Source organism: Copadichromis virginalis, linkage group LG6 (assembly GCF_057382275.1).
Source record: "Copadichromis virginalis isolate Kocher_CV1m ecotype Utaka linkage group LG6, C_Virginalis_male_GT1.1, whole genome shotgun sequence".
Taxonomy (NCBI): Eukaryota; Metazoa; Chordata; class Actinopteri; order Cichliformes; family Cichlidae; genus Copadichromis; species Copadichromis virginalis.
Genome location: NC_140623.1, coordinates 24,266,886 through 24,286,557, shown reverse-complemented (window position 1 = coordinate 24,286,557; position 19,672 = coordinate 24,266,886). Strand labels below are relative to the sequence as shown.

Sequence of the window (19,672 nt, the reverse complement as noted above, 5' to 3'; positions counted from 1 at the left end):
AGCATACAGACCCAAGTGGGCTATGGATGCCTTAAGTATGGTGTGGCGCCCTGAGTATTTTGCGCATTAAGAACAAGTCTCAGATGTGTTCCTTATGTGTTCGTGCCCACCCCCCATCATCATTTTTTGCTATTTGTTGTGACAATAGTTTGCATCATAACACAGAGCGAAAAGCTCATTTGCTCCCACCTGATGTGATGTTAGGGCGATATTTAGTTTCGCCAGTAGGTGGCAGTGGCGGCTCAGCCAAACGGGTAACTGGCAAAATAATCCTTCACAAAAGTAACGCAGGCCAGTTATTACAATGGAAGCCGCCAGTAACACTGAATTGTTTTGCTGTGTTTCAGGTGAGAGCAATATACGAGAACTACATACATTTATGTAAAGTTGATGCTTATTTAACATGTTTGGAGTGTAATTCTTGTTTATATGGTGTTTAATGTGAGCGAATAAGGGAGTTGTTTCACGTTATCTGTGGGTAAGGCTAGTAACATTTGTGCGTTAGCTAAGTCATGTTAGCCTCCTGCATTAATCTCTGTAACCGTGTTGTCCCATCAGTAAGGTGAAAGGAAACTATTAGCTGGTTTCAGTTAAAGTTATAGGAGATAGACCAGCCAGTACATGTTATGTTGTCTATTGTTACTGGTCATTTTCTCTGTGTGTTAAGGGCTGATTAATACGTGGCCATTACACGTAATGCCACAAAAGTAACGCAGGCCAGTTATTACAATGGAAGCCGCCAGTAACACTGAATTGTTTTGCTGTGTTTCAGCGCAATAAATCTTCATGTGCACCTGAATGAACCCTGTCGTCCTTCAGTGTGTAACATAATTTGGCGAGCCAGCCAGGAGCATATTTCCTGCTCCAGACAAGAACCTAGAACACATTAAATCAACATCTGGTAAAGATGGAACAACTACAGGATGAGATCAGCACAGCCTTGTGGACACTTGGGAAACCCGAACTCACCAAGGTATGCCAGCATCTTAAGTGCAGCGAACCAGCAGGGGTGGGTTTTAAAGGACAGTCCCGACGTGCTCTGATTCGGCTGGCAGAAAGTACTCTGGATGAGATTGAAAAAACAGAGGAATCTGAAGTGTTTCAGCAGTTCATCCGTGATCTCCAGTCATTCATACAGTCATTACAAGAACATCCTGTAGCTGAAGTGGAGATACAACGAGCAGAGCTCAGTGAGATAGAAAGACTGAAACAAGAGTACAGTCAGCTCCAACAAGCTCAAGCAGAAGCACGACGTGTTCTGGAAGAAAAAATTGAAGCGTTGGGGACCGAGTTTAGAGGTGCAGCTGGGATAAGTGAAAAACAAGTAAGTCAGCCTGCACCCTTTACTACACCAGAAGTGACTCTGAGAAAAGACTTTCGGATCTGGGGTCAGATCGGGGAAGCAGGACAAAAAGACAAGTTATCTTTCACTAGCTTGACCAACCAAATTGATTCCGGGCTTAAGAAAGGCTACTCAGAGACTGAAATCATTGAAGCTGTGATTAAGGCAGTAAGCCCTGGCCTTCACCTTCGAGACTTGCTGGAAGTGAAGCGTGACCTCACACTTCCCACACTAAGAACTATATTACGGGGACATTACAAAGTAGACTCGTCAGCTGACCTGCTTCATCAACTCATGAGCATATCTCAAGACCCCAAAGAATCTGCTCAGTGCTTTCTGTTCAGGGCAATAGAACTCAGAGAGAAATTGCTCTGGAAGTCTGGTGATGACGATGAAGGGGAGCAGTTCAGCCCAGACTTAATTCAGCGCAAGTTCCTGCGCTCATTAGAGACTGGCCTCCTCAGTGAAGCCGTGAAGTTTCAGTTAAAGCCTTATCTTAGCAACTACCAAGTAACAGATGAGGTTCTAATTGAGAAGATAAATGAAGCAGCCAGCCTTGAATTAGAGCGACAAAATAAACTGAGGAGAAATACTACAGTAAAAACACCAAGGATAAATGAGGTACACGCAGAGTCACAGCACAACCACACTCAGCCACCTTTGAACAGTGAACCAGACAGAAAGGATGAAACTCAGACAAAGGGGGGTGAAGGAGGTGCCACAAAGAAAAAGCAAGGACAGAATAAGGGCCTGGATTCAGAGACAGCTAAGCTGATTGAAGGCCTGAAAGCTGATGTGCTTGAAGTAAAGAAAATGTTTAATGAGACTTTGGAAGCAACAAAAGTAAGGTCAAGTATGGACAGTCGGTTCTCTCCTACAACAAGACGTGCTAGAGGTTGCCAAATGTGCAGAGAGGCTCAGCTTGGTGATCTGTGTAGACACTGCTACCGCTGTGGTCAGGAGGGTCACCTTTCCCGAGGGTGCAGGCAGGCTAGGATCACCCAGGGAAACGGGAGGGGGCTACTGAGCCGGGACCCACAGTAGCCCACTCATCACCCAGGTCCCAGGTAGATCCTGTCTATGTGCAAAACACCTCGCATCAACAAGCACCACAAAATGATTCCACACGCACTGAAACTGGCCCAAAAGAGCCAAACAGCAACAAATTGACAAGTGATACATCTAATGGTTATATACCCTCACAACGGCAAACCAAGCTCATCAGTCTCATTGGGAAAAGATGCACAGTTCAGTGCCACCTAGATAAGGTACCAGTAGAGGCCCTGTGGGACACTGGAGCTCAGGCAAGTCTGATTAACAATGAATGGCGAGAACACCTACCACACAGCACTGTCAGGCCACTTGCTGAGCTGTTGGGAACAGAACCTCTAGTGGCTTTAGCAGCTAATGGTAGTGAAATCCCATATGATGGGTGGGTAGAGACAGAATTCTATTTGGACTGTAACCCTGAAAATTGTCTTCTAGTCCCAATGCTTGTATCCAGTGACCCCAATGTTGCACAACTGCCCATTATTGGATTTAATGTAATAGAGGAAGTTGTGAGTAAATGGGGCAAGCGACAACCAAGCTCACGCAACGTTCAAAAAATCAGCCAAATCCTCTCAGTATCAGTACACACTGCTAAATCAGTACTAAAACTATTGCAGTCACCAGACCAAAACCAAAGTGTGGGCACAGTATTGGCAGGAAAGAGGGGACTATGTCTGGCTGCTGAACAGATTACCACGACATATGTCCGTGCACATATTGGAGCCCAGTTTTCAGGACACAGTCTGTTATTTGTCCCGAATGAACCATCACAGTTGCCTGAGGGTCTTGTCATTCAAGAGGGACTGGTCACAGTAATGGAGGGCAGGTCAGTGTACATCCCAGTCGCGATAGCTAATACCAACAAGCGGGATGTCAACTTAATTCCTCACACTGTTCTGGGACATCTGGAAGAAATAAAAGCCGTGTACCCCATCACCCCTGAAAAGACACAAGACTCAGTAGAGCAGATTTCATCACAGCCTCCTATACAGGTGAATGAGGTGATGAACACACCCTCCTCCAGCCATAAGCCACCTCAGTGGGACCCTCCAGTTAAGTTGGACCATCTCAGGGAAAATGAACAACAAACGGTGAGACAGCTGTTAAGAGAGGAATGTCATGCTTTTGCTTATGATGATAAAGATGTTGGGTGCATCCCCAGTTTAAACATGCACATCACATTGCATGACACAACACCTGTTCGAAAGACCTACATATCTGTGCCAAAGCCTCTGCACCAAGAGGTGAAAGACTATCTTCAAGACCTGCTGAACCGTGGGTGGATTTCAGAGTCTAGGTCACCCTACTCGTCTCCAATCGTCTGTGTTCGGAAGAAGTCGGGTGAATTGAGATTGTGCTGTGATTACAGGGAACTCAACCGGAAGTCAGTACCAGACAGACACCCAATTCCCAGAATTCAGGATATGCTAGATTCCCTTCATGGCAGCTCCTGGTTCTCTGTTCTTGATCAGGGGAAAGCATACCATCAGGGGTTCCTGGACCCTGAAAGTCGCCCCCTGACAGCCTTCATCACACCTTGGGGCTTGTACCAGTGGAACCGCATACCCTTTGGCCTCAGCTCGGCCCCAGCAGAGTTTCAGCGAAGCATGGAGGACTGTTTAAGGGGACTGCGGGATGTAATCTGTCAGCCATATTTGGACGACAACCTAGTCCACTCTACTTCATTTGATACTCATCTTGAACACATCAGAGCCGTCCTTCAGAGATACCAAAAACATGGTGTCAAACTCAGCCCACAGAAATGTGACATCTTCAAGAGAAAGGTACGTTTCCTTGGTCGGATGGTGTCCGAAGAGGGATATACCATGGACCCAGCGGAAATAGTCCCTGTACAAGCTCTCAGAGACAAACCACCATCCACAGTGGGGGAACTGAGTCGGGTCCTAGGATTCCTGTCCTACTATAGATCCTATATCCCAAACTTTTCAAAAGTGGCAAAACCCCTGTACCAGTTGCTGACACTGCCTCCAGATAAAGCACCGCCACCAGTGCCCAGGACAAAGGGGAAAGTGGTTAAGACAAAACCGAAAGGTCGACCACCGCCTAACACACCCATTAAATGGACTGAGAGCCATCAAAATGCCTTAAATGAGTTGACTGATTGTCTAACACAGCCACCTATTTTGGGTTACCCTGATTTCTCAGAGCCCTTTGTACTCCATTGTGATGCCTCACAACAGGGCCTGGGAGCTGTGTTATACCAAAAGCAAGCAGGCAAGATGAAGGTCATTGCATATGGCTCAAGGACATTAACACCCCCTGAGAAAAACTATCATATGCATTCGGGAAAGCTGGAATTCTTGGCTTTAAAATGGGCAGTCTGTGAACGCTTTCGGGACTACCTATATTACGCCCCACATTTTGTTGTCTACACAGACAATAACCCTTTGACATATGTCCTTACGACAGCAAAGCTGAACGCCACAGGCCACCGCTGGGTGAGTGAACTGGCTGACTTCAACTTTACTATCAAATACCGGCCAGGGAAGAAAAATGCTGATGCAGATGGCCTATCCCGCTTACCACTAAACATTGAGCAGTATATGGCACAGTGCACATCAGAAGTCAAACAGGGTGTCGCTAGAGCTGCTGTTGAAAGTGCAGTATTGGAGAGGGAGAATCTGCTGCATGAAACTGTTGTTGTCAGCCTGAGTGCCGTCAGTTTAGTGCAAGACGCGGTCACACTGTCTGCTGGAAAGTCTCTGTCATCCGAGGAAATCCGAGTGAGTCAGGAGAAAGATCCCATCATTAGTCGCTTTTTACAACACAAAATCAACAACTACTTACCAAAAGGTCGTGCCCTAACAGCAGAACCCCCTGATGTCAGAATCTTGCTGAGGCAGTGGAGCAGAGTGCACATAAATGATGATGGGGTCCTCTATAGGAGAGTGAAAGGCAGAGATCAGCTTCTTCTCCCTAAAGAGCATCGTGACACTGTGTTCAGGGAACTGCACAAAGAGATGGGACATTTGGGGACAGAAAGAACTCTGTGTTTAATAAGGGACAGGTTCTACTGGCCTCGAATGCAAAGCGATGTGGAGCATTTTGTAATGCATGCCTGCGAATGCCTCAAGAGAAAGTGGCCAAGTAAGATTACCAGGGCCCCACTGACCACCATTACAACGACATTCCCATTTGAGCTTGTGTCCATAGACTTTTTGCACCTTGAGACTTGTAAACAGGGATATGAGTACATACTGGTAGTGATGGACCACTTCACACGTTTTGCACAAGCTTATGCAACAAAAAACAAATCTGCAAAAACAGTGGTGGATAAGGTCTTCAATCACTTTGCTCTGAACTTTGGTTTCCCAGCACGAATCCACCATGACATGGGCAGGGAATTTGAGAATCAGATGTTTTCCCAGTTGCAGAAAGTCTGTGGTTTACGTGGCTCTCACACTACCCCATACCATCCACAAGGAAATGGGCAAGTGGAGCGTTTCAACAGAACTTTGTTGTCCATGTTGAGAACACTAACTGACCTTGAAAAAGCAGACTGGAAGGAATCATTGACAAAAGTGGTGCACGCCTACAACTGCACTCGGAATGAGGCTACTGGGTTTTCCCCGTACTATTTGTTGTTTGGCCGTACTCCAAGACTTCCTATAGACATCTTGTTCAACTTGCCTTCACAGGAACAGCAATTAAGCTACGAGGAGTATGTGACAAAATGGCAATCCCGAATGAAGGAGGCCTATGAGATTGCATCTATGGCAGCTCAGAAAGAAGCTTCGAGAGGTAAACATTATTACAACCGTAAGACCTACGGAGCTCAACTTCATCCGGGGAACAGAGTCCTGCTCCGCAACCTCAAGGAGAGAGGAGGCCCAGGCAAGCTTCGGTCATACTGGGAGGATACAGTGTATGTGGTGGTGAGTCAAAAAAGCCCTGACATCCCAGTTTACGAGATCAAGCCAGAGAGGGGAGGAAAAAGCCGCACAGTACACAGGAACCTGTTGCTTCCATGTGACAGTCTACCTGTAGAAAAACCACACAGACAGGAGCAAAACGAAAAAAGAAAAAGCCTGAGACAAAAAGGGGTAGAAGCTCAACAACAGCTACTACAACAAGACACAGACGTGGAGAGTGAGGATGAGGGTGAGCTTGTGTGGAGGTTTCCACAGCAAAACAGTACCACCACCATTATCCCTCCAACCCTGGAATCTCTGGTGGGTGAACAACAACTGGGGGAGCCTCAAACAGCTGACTTCGACCCTTTCTTACAGGACCACAGAGAGATACACGAACCTGAGTTGCAGACAGCAGAGCAACATTACAACCACCAGGAGTCACAGGATGAACAACAAGATGAGCAAGGAGACAGTGACTCCAACAGTGAACTAGGGTTGTCACCTGTCCTCAGACACCCCAAGAGAGAGCGACGTCAGCCCAAAATGCTGACATATGATATATTAGGACAACCCACAGTCAGACAAGCTGATATGGACAGTGTTAAGATGGGAGCTATTTGCACCCAGAGACTGTGGAGGCCTTGGTGGCCTGAAGATATACCAGCAAGGTGTGAGAGACAGTAATAAGAAACTGATCCAAAATGAAGACATTAACATGAACATTGTGACAAGCAGAATAGAGCAAACGTAGCACCAACAGACAATGGACAGAATCTAACACTCATTCTTATGGTGTGTGCTAACTTGTCACATGCTGAACATATGATGATGATGACCATCTGTAAAAGATGCCTTGATATGTAAACAAAGTTAAGTGTGGTAACAGACTAGTGTATTGTTGGCCGAATATTGAGTCTGGTTACAGTCAGAAATTCAGAGTAACATGATGAACTTGTTTACTAACCTTGAGGGAGAAAAAATGGTTACTTGGCACAACAAGATTCATGATTAGCTTCTACCATGACTTTTAATTTGCTGAATGCAAATTGTTGTACTGCAATGTTTCATTGAACAGATGTCAGAAGCATGTGTAACCATAATTGTTACCTAGGGATAGGTATACTAATAGTACACAAGAAATGTACTGACAACGGCAAACATGTTCAAAGAGTTTAGGAAAAAATAGACGGAAGCCTTTTTTTCCCTCTTTCTTTCTTTTTTTATTAAGTAGGGGAGGGTGTGGCGCCCTGAGTATTTTGCGCATTAAGAACAAGTCTCAGATGTGTTCCTTATGTGTTCGTGCCCACCCCCCATCATCATTTTTTGCTATTTGTTGTGACAATAGTTTGCATCATAACACAGAGCGAAAAGCTCATTTGCTCCCACCTGATGTGATGTTAGGGCGATATTTAGTTTCGCCAGTAGGTGGCAGTGGCGGCTCAGCCAAACGGGTAACTGGCAAAATAATCCTTCACAAAAGTAACGCAGGCCAGTTATTACAATGGAAGCCGCCAGTAACACTGAATTGTTTTGCTGTGTTTCAGGTGAGAGCAATATACGAGAACTACATACATTTATGTAAAGTCGATGCTTATTTAACATGTTTGGAGTGTAATTCTTGTTTATATGGTGTTTAATGTGAGCGAATAAGGGAGTTGTTTCACGTTATCTGTGGGTAAGGCTAGTAACATTTGTGCGTTAGCTAAGTCATGTTAGCCTCCTGCATTAATCTCTGTAACCGTGTTGTCCCATCAGTAAGGTGAAAGGAAACTATTAGCTGGTTTCAGTTAAAGTTATAGGAGATAGACCAGCCAGTACATGTTATGTTGTCTATTGTTACTGGTCATTTTCTCTGTGTGTTAAGGGCTGATTAATACGTGGCCATTACACGTAATGCCACAAAAGTAACGCAGGCCAGTTATTACAATGGAAGCCGCCAGTAACACTGAATTGTTTTGCTGTGTTTCAGCGCAATAAATCTTCATGTGCACCTGAATGAACCCTGTCGTCCTTCAGTGTGTAACAATAACACTGATGTAACAAGTACAAAGAGGACAGTAGAAACAGTGAAGCCAGGTCAAGTACAATGTTTTACTCAAATCATCCAAGACCACAAGTTCTACTCTTGTGCAAATCTAATGTGTAAAACACCAGCCAGAGTTCATTATCAAACTAACTAATCAAAAAGTCCAAGAGCCACATTTATAGCCACTCCCATTCATTGCACGTCAGCATGTTGTTATGAATTTCTACAGACAAAAAACAGAAGCTTTCTCTAAATAGACTAATGGCTACTTTTGAAGCAGCCTGAGACAGTAGCCACCTCCACATATAGAGATGACTGACAAGAGCTCAGAGTAGTTTTCACACATGAACTCCTTACAATGAGAACCAGGTCTGTCCTTTCTCACATGCAGTACACAACAGGAAGTAGTCCACTTCAGACGCATTTTGACAACTGGAAATATTCTGTGTGGTTTGACAGGGCTGAGTGCAGCAGGAAGATACGTCACCCACTTTGAATAGATCTAACTGTTACTTGCACTGTGCTCACATGGGCTCATTTGTGGGAAGATCGCAGGTTAAAGACCGTTTAATGTCCAAACCAACTGCGCCAAATGTGTTCTCGCACGTCCCTCTGTTGGGTAACAATTAGAAACCCACAGAGCAGCGCATGTGTAAAGACATTTAGTGTCTAACGACACAACTTTTTAAATTTTATTCACATTTTACTCTTGTCTGTAGTGAGACTGTTGATTTTAACTGGTAACAAGTGCTGAAAATCTTCATGTTGGTGCTTTAGAAGTAAAATTTGGTTATAGTTTTATTTTTATAGTTACATTTTAAGGCCGATGGAATATTTTAATTAAGAAAACGCTTTTTAGAATTGGAAAAAACAACCAATAAGACATATTAAGGCGTGATGAATTTTTTATCTGCCTAGTAATTGCACCTCAAGTGTACCAAACATCACAGCTGCAACTTCAAAATCCAAGTCCTCCAAAACACTCTGTTTATGTGCTCAGCAGTTGACAAGTTGTCTTGTCAGATGCAGCTTGACAAGACTGTTTGCATGAAATTGCAGCAAGCAGCTGGTCACCTAGAGGTTGAACTTTCAACCACCTTAACCTCTAGTCTCCAAGTAATCAATTCGGACTGACTGCAATTACTCTGAGACAGACGAAGGCAAAGGTTTGCAAGTGTTTCTCATCCAGTTTATGAAGATTGTCAACAACCAGCTGTATTCTGGTTATGTCTCTATATAAACGCAAGAGCAAGATACTCTTATGACGCTTCGAGCGACGCCATTGACCAGCCAATCACTGGCATGCTATCTGTCAACGTCACATTTTTGGATTACCTTGGACCACTTTGAACCCTGGCAGAGTAGGTACTAAAAAAGGACCTGTACCAGGCACTAGGGCTGCCACAATTAGTCGACTAGTCACGATTACGTCGACTATTAAAATCGTTGACGACTAATTTAATAGTCGACGCGTCGTTTGACGCTTTGTAAGATTCCAAAAGACGCAGGAATAAGTAGTAGAATTTAAGAGTGTAATAACGGACTGAAACAGAAGATGGCAGCACTGCATGTACAAGGATGCCAGCTGCCGTTAAACCCCGAAGAAGAAGCTGTGTCCCAGAATTCATAGCACGGCCCAGCTCAGTTTCCAACGATGGTGGCAGCTAGTTAGTTTTAATATTACTCCTATTTATTCTTTCTGAGTCAAATATCTGCTCAGTTTATCAAGACACCACATATTTTCAAAAGCGCTCCGACGTTTTCGGAGATGTCTGTTACGAGCCAGTGAGACCACCGGACTCCCGGCAAACCGTTTTCAAACCCACCGCCGTCTTTCGCTACTCAGGTTAAATATGATATATATATATATAAGTCACTTAGATAACTTAAAAATGTTATTGTTTGGCTTTTTTTAGTATTTTATTTGTTCCTGATTAAATCGGTTTGGCTGAGATTAAAGTTATAGTTTTTACACAGCTGAATAAACGTCAAGCAGATTAAACTTCACCGAAACAATCTGCAAATGTCATTAAAATTTAATAAACTCTCATGTTGTCTTTATTTTTAGTTAGCACATACCTTAAACACTTAAAGCTGTAAGCTAATGATCGTTAATAAGAGCAGATGCATGCTGGTGCATAGGGTTGGGCCATATTATACCGTTCACGGTAATACCGGTATAATGTTAGGCAACGATAGGAAAATGAAATATCGCGATAGAATATGAGTAAAACGCGCATGCGCAGTGGCTTTGTTTTCATATGCACATGGCCGATTGTTGAGTGAAACAAATGAACCAGAATTGGTTTGTAAAAATGGTGCAACTTCAGTGATGTGGAACTGGTTTGGTGTTTGTCCGTCAGATACATGACAAAGCACATTTTTTTGCAGAACATGCAAGCGGCCGTTGTTATTGTCATATTTGTCGGACTAAGATGCTCTTAAATCTGGGAGTAATCTGGGTCCTAAACCCCCTCTTCAGGTCAAACGAACACTGCAGCATCACTGAGAGTTAAAAACTGTCTAAATTCTTTCATCTTTAATAAAACGATCAGCATTGCTGCTTTACCAGGTGTAACTATGAAGTTTAACTTCCAGGCATCCATGAAAACAAAATTTATTACATTTAACGGAGTTAGAAGTTAGCAGGAAGCTAGCGGAAAACCCTGAAAGCTGAAGTGAGTCATAGTGAACCGACCCAATTAGGTAGTAATAGAAAAGAGGTTTAAGTCGCAAATGTGAAATTCTGTGCATGCAGATGGCAATAGATCTGAAGTTTTTGTCGATTTATCAAAAACAGATTACAACTGCCAACTTGACTCAATCTTGTTGTATTACTTTCTTAACACACCTAAGGGCCTTTTTATGCTAGCCAAGTCACGATTTTGACATGACATCCTGTATCGCGAGACAATCTTTGTTGTGCGTTGGTCAGTTATGCACGTTTATCAGGGCGTTTAACGCAATATTGTCTGAGTGGCAACACCGATTGTTTAGGAGAATACCGCTGTGGCTTCTTGTGCCTTAACAACGGGCATAAATGTCTGCATCTGTATGATGATGTAACAGCGCTGAGAGAAGCAACCACTGTGGAGGGACACCTAAAGTTGCTTTGAAGGCATCAACGAACTGCGAGTGATCTCAGACCTGGTCCTCATCTTTGAAGCAACCATTTCAAAGGCAACAAGTACACAAGCTCATTGCATATAGTCACAATAACTGTGGTCACGCAATGGTCTCCAACAACAGTTTTTCCTAGTGTGACTGTAGAATAAAGAAATTTTTCGCAATTAGGTCATATGCATAGCATTGCTCTTGTTTGTGTTGTTGTTAGTCTTTCAGGCAACCACAGAGAGGACTGATGTCATAACATAAATAGCTGAAGTATTAAAAACAATAAAATCTGTCCCCTGCAGCTACTTTGTGGTTTTCATGCTGCTTCTTATGCACTTGTCTCCTTCTCTGCAAACTCCATTGTTGCCCCCTTTCCTGTTCAGGTCCACCTTTTGACCAGTCACCATTCGACCTACACATAGCCCAATGGAGATGGTGCTATGTGCTGTGGTCTTTGTGAAGGACTGCACACAAGCACATCTGCATAGGTTGCACACCCAAAATCCTTCTCTCCAAGTTGCCAAATACCCAAGCAAAAAACCACAGATAAGCAGATGCTGTACACGATGCTTTTTTTAATCTTAGTAACGGCATGTTACTAAGATTAACATTAACATTAACAGAAATAAAGACAAACAGTTCAAAACAAAAAACAAACAACAACAACAACAAAAAAAAAAAAAAACTGTGGTGGTGAAAATAATGGTCAAAGTGCCAGCGCATGGTGGCAGAGTTTGACTCAAGCAGACTGTTCTTGCAGAGCCCATAAGGATGCATTGGATTTGAAGGTCACTAAAAGTCCCCAAACCAAAGCCATAAATGTTTGTTGGGAAGGACACATAACAACTTTAAAGTTGTTATGTGTCTTTATCAATAAAAAAAAGATATGTTATATGAAGCTTGTTTAAAATAAATAAATAGAAATAAAAACATTAATATTATCCCAACAACTTGAACAGGGTTTTATTACAGGATGAGATAGCCATTTTCCATTTGATTCATCTTTAAAGCCTGGCTAATACAGAGTCAGCTTGTAAGCTACTCCCACACATGAAGCATTTTGCTGCTCACAAAGTGAATGCAGCCATGTCAAAATAGGAGAAAATGAGTAAGGACAGATATTGGCACTGATTTTCCGTCTCCTTTAAATTCTGAATCACAACAAATTTTCTCAGTGCGTGCTTTAGACGTATCTGATGAATACCAATGTTGCATAAAGCATAACATTTTATCCTTGAAACTAGAGCTGGGCGATATATCGAGTTTTTAAAACATATCGATATATTTTTATACGAGATATAAGATGTGACAATATCCTTTATATCGATATAGCCTATGTTACACTATACTTATAGTTGTGGAGCCGCAAGTTTGCCTCTCTTTCGTCTACTTTTATCTCTACGCAACATTACTCTGCCTCGCCTCTATCCTTCACTGAACACAACTCCCCCTCCTCCCCCATCGCTTCACGTGCAGGCAGCGACAAGATGGACACGGCAAATCTCCGTTAACGAGTTACTGCGCATCACCCCATGCGTGGGGCTGGACGGCGTCAACGTGTTAACGAGCTAACCATGCTAACGAGCTAACCGCGCTAGTCCCTACGGGCTGCATTGCCTAAAATCCTTTCATTCTCTCAAAAGTTGACAGCGCGCCTTATGTATGAATTCTGGTTGTGCTTGATGGCCGCGAGCCGATTTTATGTGGAACACGGCGCTCAGCAATCTGTCAAAAATGTTTGAGTACGATTTTGGTCAGCTACGGAGCTGCACCGCTTGATAGATTGTCGGCGCATTACGGCTACCGAGGAGCCTCGCGGAGTGATACGTACTGTGCTTCAACGTAATATTAGCGTATTGTGTGTGTATAAGGACCATAAATAGCACCTGTAAGAGACGTACGTGGTTATGAAGTGGATTTCAAACTCCAGGCTGTCAGTCACGCAGTAAAACTTGGAAATAGAGCTGCTGTGAAATCTGTCTGTCTTTGTTATTACACTCAGCGTCTTTTAGTTTACATTTTGACTGCACAATTGTGAGCTCTTTGTTATGCACAAAAACAACATTGTTTTATTTTATTCATGGAGCATTATTATTTAATGAATGCTCATAATTGATTTTTGAGTAATTTTTCATGTACATCTGTGCTGTATGTTAATAAAAGTGCCTGTGTGACATCTGGGACACAGCTTTAACTAAGAACTCTCTTTTTGTTCTTACTTTATGGCTTAAAAAAATATCGAGATATATATCTTATATCGCCATCCAGCTAAAAAATATCGAGATATGGATTTTGGGTCATATCGCCCAGCCCTACTTGAAACCTGAATTTCTTCAAGAAATAGGCACCACTGCTATTTTTTTTTAAACATGCCTTAAGTGTAAAGCCATTTCTCAGTTATTAAACAGCCAAACCCAGGTTTTGTTTTTTTTTTAGTAAATTCTAAAATGAGGCATGTTGATATTTTTTAGGACTACATGTACAAAATAAATGCTCAGTAGTAATAAAAGGCATTTAAAAAAATACAGCTACATAAGCACTGCACGTACCAGATTACACCTAAATCACTTTGAGTCACCTGGTTTCCAATTCTAATTCTGCACTACCGTACTTGCCAGGACTTCAGCCTGAAATCTGTGGAACGTGTTACACAGGATCGACACAAGCTTAACTCATAGCCAGAGATAATGTCTTCTCGACAAACAGATCAACACAGTGAGTGGTTTGGCAGGCTACCTTGACAGCAATACCTATGAAGTACCATTTAATAGACTGAAAGCAGCCAATATGTCAATTCAATACAATTTTATTTATAGAGTGCCAAATCATCACAACAGTCACCTTAAGGCACTTTATATTGTGACCTAAACAATACAGAGACAACCCCAACAATCAAACAACCTCCTATGAGCAAGCACTTAGTGACAGTGGGAAGGAAAAACTCACTTTTAACAGGAAGAAACCTGCAGCCACAACTGGTCACAAAAGTAATATGCTGTTTTTAAATGTGGAACAATCATGGTCTCACATCAATCAAGAGTTTGATATAATACTTATTTACACTATAACACAAACCTACAATATATCACAAACACTGTGCAACCTACAACTAGAAAATACACAACGACTATATAATTTTACCACACAACTCAAAGTCTAGAAAATTTAAAGACAGGAAATGACATCAAAACCCTTCTAAAACAAAATACACTAACTTCTCTGCTGGCAGCACAGTACAATGCAACCCCTACTGCAGATCTAATGTCAAACTTTCCGATCCAGCACAGGTTAAACGGTTGCACACATCTGTCTTATACAGTCTGCACCCTGCCATTCAGTACATTTGCCCTACTTGACAAGGCCAGGGGTTGTGTTCTTTATGGTCACTCTAATCAATTCTCTGCTGTCCGGAAACCATTTTTAACGTGGTAAACACTCTAATATGATTAAAAGGAATCACAGGACCCCTGAATAAAAAAAGTAGAAATGCTGACTTTAAAACTGCTGACTGTTTAAATTGTGGATATAAATGTTAAATGCACACAATTAAAACACCTCTAATGTGTATTTTTTATAATGAATAACCATACGGCAGTGTTAAGTGTTATTTACTGATAGTGATACACCTATAGAGAACTCGCCACAATCTTTAGCCACCACTAGTTTTACAGTACTCTCTAAGCTCTAGGTTATTGCTTAGCTCTCCAGTCCAAAACTTTACTGTTTTAATTCACAAGTCAGCCTTGGATGCAGTTACTTCTTGCAGCAGCTACCAATAAATAAGTTCTAAAATCCAAATGTCCACTCAGATTGAATTCCAGACACAGTTAGCAAATAACAGATAAACACAACAGAGGAGTGAGCACTTAAGGAACTCCCATTTCCCTCAGGTGAGGGTTAGACCACAAACAGGGCTAAAAAAAGATAATCTGGAAATTTCCAGGCGGCCACAATCACAACTGATATATAATATAATGTCCCTGCATAGCTGCTGGGTACAAATTGGCCAGGAATATAATGAATGTAATAATGACCTGTCAGTTTTCTTTGTTCTATTTTAAAATCCTCAGGTGAATGTGCAGTTGATGACACAGCTGACTGAAATCTGGTGACTGGAGGCCATTTGACTACAGTGAGCTCATTGTCATGTTCAACAAACCACGGTGAGATAATTCGACATGCTGTGTTGTCCTGCTGGAAGCAACCATTAGACGATTGATATACTGTGCTCATAAATGGATGGAGCTGAACACCAACAATAATCAAGAAGGTTGTTGAGTTTAAACAGTCTTAGTTGATACTAAGAGGCCCACAGTGTGCTAAGAAAATTTCTCAAATTTTATGTTGGGTAATATTATGTTGCATTATTTTTGTGGAACTCAGTTTCAATTACAATTCATTCCATTACATTCATTTTCTTCCGCTTAGCCTTATCAGAATCGTGGGGGAGCTGGAGCCTATCCCAGCTGTCATATAGTGAAAGGCAGGGTCGCCAGTCTGCCGCAGGGCTAACATATAGAGACAGACAACCACATTCAAACTCACATTTACACCTATGGGCAATTTAGAATCACCATTTAACCTAACCCCACTTCTTACATGTCTTTGGACTGTGTGAGGAGGCCGAGTACCCGGAGAGAACCCACGCAAACACATGGGGAGAACATGCAAACTCCACGCTGCCCCAGTTTCATTTCAGTTTTATTTATATAACACCTAATCACAACAAAAATCGCCTTAAGGTGCATAATATTGTATAGTAAATACTGTACAATAATACAGACAAACCCCAACAGTCAGATGACCTGTTCTTAGCTGACAGGAGAGGCAGGCAATGTGGTCTTATGTAGCCCATCTGTTTCAAAGTTCAATGTCTCAATGGTTCAGAGTTTCTCTTCTATATACCTTTGTTATAATCAATGGTTATTTTTAGTTACCATTGCCTTCCTATAAGGTCAAAGCAGTCCTACCATTTTTCTCTGACCTTTGGCATCAACAAGGCATTTTCACCCAGAGGACTGCTATCTATTGGATATTTTTATTGCAATTCTCTGTAAAATGTGGTTGTGTGAAAAAAAAAAAAAAAAAATCACAGCAGATCACCAGTTTATAAAATAGTCATACCAGTCCATCTGGCACCGAACATGTTCAAAGTCACTTAAATCATCTTTCTTCACTTAAGTCATGTTCTGACGATTGTCTTGACCGTGTCTACATGCTTACAAAACAATGAGTTTTTGCCATGGGATTGATCAAATATTTGCATTAACAAGCAATTAAATGGATGACTAATAAACTGCCCATTGAGTGTATATATTTTAGTCCCACAAATGTATGAAAAATGGGCTTACAGTTTCCCCAAATTAATAAAATAGATAAAAGGTACTTCTAGTATGGCCTAACACTATTGTTTATTTAGTTTAGTTTAGTTCAGAGCTGTCACATATTTTAAAGATGTGGTAACTCCTCAAGTTTTATTTACATCCACAAAGGTCAAAATACTCTTGTTTATAATCAGTTTTATTACTGCAGTTCTCTTCTTAAATTTCACTTAAACATGACTCACTGTTCTGTTTTGTTCACCAGCAGTAAAAATAGCTTCAGTGTGTAATGTTTGCTTTTCTTGCATTCAGATTTTGGGACCATTCCATTTTTCCAGCCTGGGGAGATAGGATGAAAGCCTAGAAAATGTTGAGGCCTATGAACAATACCCCCGCCTGTTTTGTATGGTGTCACACTCAAATTTAAAAACACTCTGGTAGGAACAACATGACAAGGAGTATTGTTTACAAGCAAAATAAGAGCCAAGACAACAAGGGCCAATAATGACTTAATATAGAGCAGTTTACAAAGTTAGAAGGATTTTTTGGCATTGCGCCACAGGCTGGACACTCTTAAATTACGTTAGGGGCAGCAGAAAATTGTGTTTTATTAAAGCAAGAAAGCCCACTAAACATACCTTCAATCGTTTGACCATCTCATCGTTACTGATTTTGTCCGTAATCTCTTTAACTCCAGGAGGATAGATGATTCCTTCCCCCGCCGGTTTCTGCTGTTGCGGGAACTCCATGCTTGTTGATATATGGTCCACACGGTCTTTTACTGGCCTCTATGGGTCAGAAAACAAAAGTTCAACACAACCATGCTACCGCACTTACCAAAACCTCGTTTTAAGCATCTTCCCTATTTGCCAATCATTAATTTTGTTTGCTGAAACTGATAAAACCGTACCTGTATATTTAACGATATTCTAATCCGGTTAACTTTTTAGACAGAAAGCAAGCAGTAAACAAGCATCGTGCATACTATTAGCTTGCATGCTAAGCGTGCAAGCTAATAAACATCAGCTCTACATTTTCCGTAGATTTCTCATAAATCATCGCCTGGATGCAGAAACGATCTCAGCTGCTGTTTCGGTAATATCACAGCTATTCGTACAGTTAAACAGTTTGAAAATCACTTTAAATAACACGAGAGGCGCCGGTCTATATCTACTGTCATACAGGTTATTACATTAGCTCGCTAGCTGCAATGCAAACATTACTAGCTAGCGGTTAGCATTTTGCGGGAAGGAAGTCATGTTAGCAGTTAGCATCGAGCGGCTAGTACACGTTAGCTAACTGGTTAGCCTAGGCCGCAAACTATTCAGGTACCCATCACATCTCCAGCTACAATCACAGAGGAAGTTAAGTATCCTCTCCTCTTTGCCTAAAATAGCCATGCTCGTGGCCAGTTCCTGTGCTTTACAACTAATGCAACTACTTTGTGAAGTTTAAAAATGAAGCTAATTTACTTGTTACTGTCTTTTCTCAACTTCCGAGCATCGCTCCGTGTTGCCGCTAGTTCACAGGCGAAAGAAGGGCTGCTGCTACCGTCGCCCTGAGCCCTCCTCTCTCAACACCAACTTGCTCCACGGATGATTTTGAACACCCTAACAAATGCAAAATGACTCTACTTTCAAATATACGACTGCGACTCAAACCCCGGGTTGTTTGCCAAGCGCTTCCTCGGTAGTATTTACCTCTTAAACAGGCCGTTTTAATTCATTAGTCTGACACAGGTTGGGCTTAGTTTTCGGCACAAAGCTCTCTGTCCGTTCAGTCAGTGCTGTTTGTGTGAAGGCTGGGTGCAGAACGCCCCCTTCGGTCTCAGACGGGTACTGCTGCACCACATACATGGCGGGAGTCTGTAACCGATAGCTGGCACACTTTCTGTTCCTCAACCCACTGTGGGTTTATCCTTAAAGTGCACTTATATCAAAGAACATTTTGAACTCATTAAATGCAATCTGTATACTATTTTATCTAAACTGGCATATAATAACATACACACAGTATTCATGGACAAAAACACTGGAAATATATTGTATATAAATGTTATGTGCAACAGGGTTAACCCTTACAAATGCTGAGACATATGCTCAAACCACCATAAATTTGCTTTTTTAAGCCTGAAATTTGTTAACTTTTCCTAAAGTGACCTAAAGTATTTTAGACAGTTGTGCAGGTACTATACTTTTTTGTACAGGGAGGTTGTGCTGGGTCAAATGTGACCCAGTTCCAGATATTCAAGATGGACCTTGACCTATCTGTGTGTTTGAAGGATCATAAATGAATCTCCTAAAAACACAATAGTAACACTGCATATGAGTAATCCTATATGGTACATATATGATTATTCATTTCAGACACATGATCTGAAATAGGGTGGCATGGTGATTCAGTGGTTAACACCGCAGATAAATAAAGTTTCTGATTCAAATTGTGGCTGGGACATATCTGTGTGGAGTTTGCATGTTTGACCCATTGCAGTATACCTGGACTGACCTTGCTCCAAGTCATCCAGTGGGCTCCCGCACACAGCCTGACATCCCAGTCTGGTTAGTGTATAGAATAAGATATTACAGGACCATATAGATAAAATCGGATTTGTATTTTAAAAAATGGAACAGTGCTATATAAATGTGAATACGTTGCATTTGCACCTGCAAGTACAACTACCCACAATGTAAAAGGAAATAAAGTAAAATCTAACAATAAAAAATGAATCCATTTATTGCAAGCTTGCTAAGAATAAAACAGAGATCAAGAGAAGAGTTGGATGGGGATTATGAAGGCTGACTTGTCAGTGAGTCTGGGAAATGTGCAAATCCAGTCGATACACACAAGCATTTTCCTACAGCTACTTTTAATGCACAGAGTGCATTTGTGTTCTCAGTGTTAATTAATATGGAATTAATACTGATTTAAAAAAAAAATGAGGATA

General features: G+C 41.8%; 1 protein-coding gene across 5 annotated transcripts in view; it reads right to left on the bottom strand.

The window, feature by feature from the left end:
* The window catches only part of pds5a (PDS5 cohesin associated factor A), a 39,021-nt gene extending 20,471 nt beyond the window's left edge, over positions 1-18,550 (bottom strand). For 3 of the 5 annotated variants that reach the window (XM_085459361.1, XM_085459365.1, XM_085459364.1), the window contains exons 1-2: positions 18,429-18,549; positions 17,367-17,516 (exon numbers count right to left, since the gene is read on the bottom strand). In XM_085459361.1, the coding sequence (XP_085315487.1) occupies positions 17,367-17,477 (111 nt within the window). In that variant the 5' untranslated portion in view covers positions 17,478-17,516; positions 18,429-18,549. Of the gene's footprint in view, positions 1-17,366; positions 17,517-18,200; positions 18,402-18,428 lie in introns of those variants that run through there. The other 2 variants (XM_085459366.1, XM_085459363.1) reach the window with 2 other exon arrangements.
* Between the last annotated feature and the right edge of the window lie 1,122 nt (positions 18,551-19,672).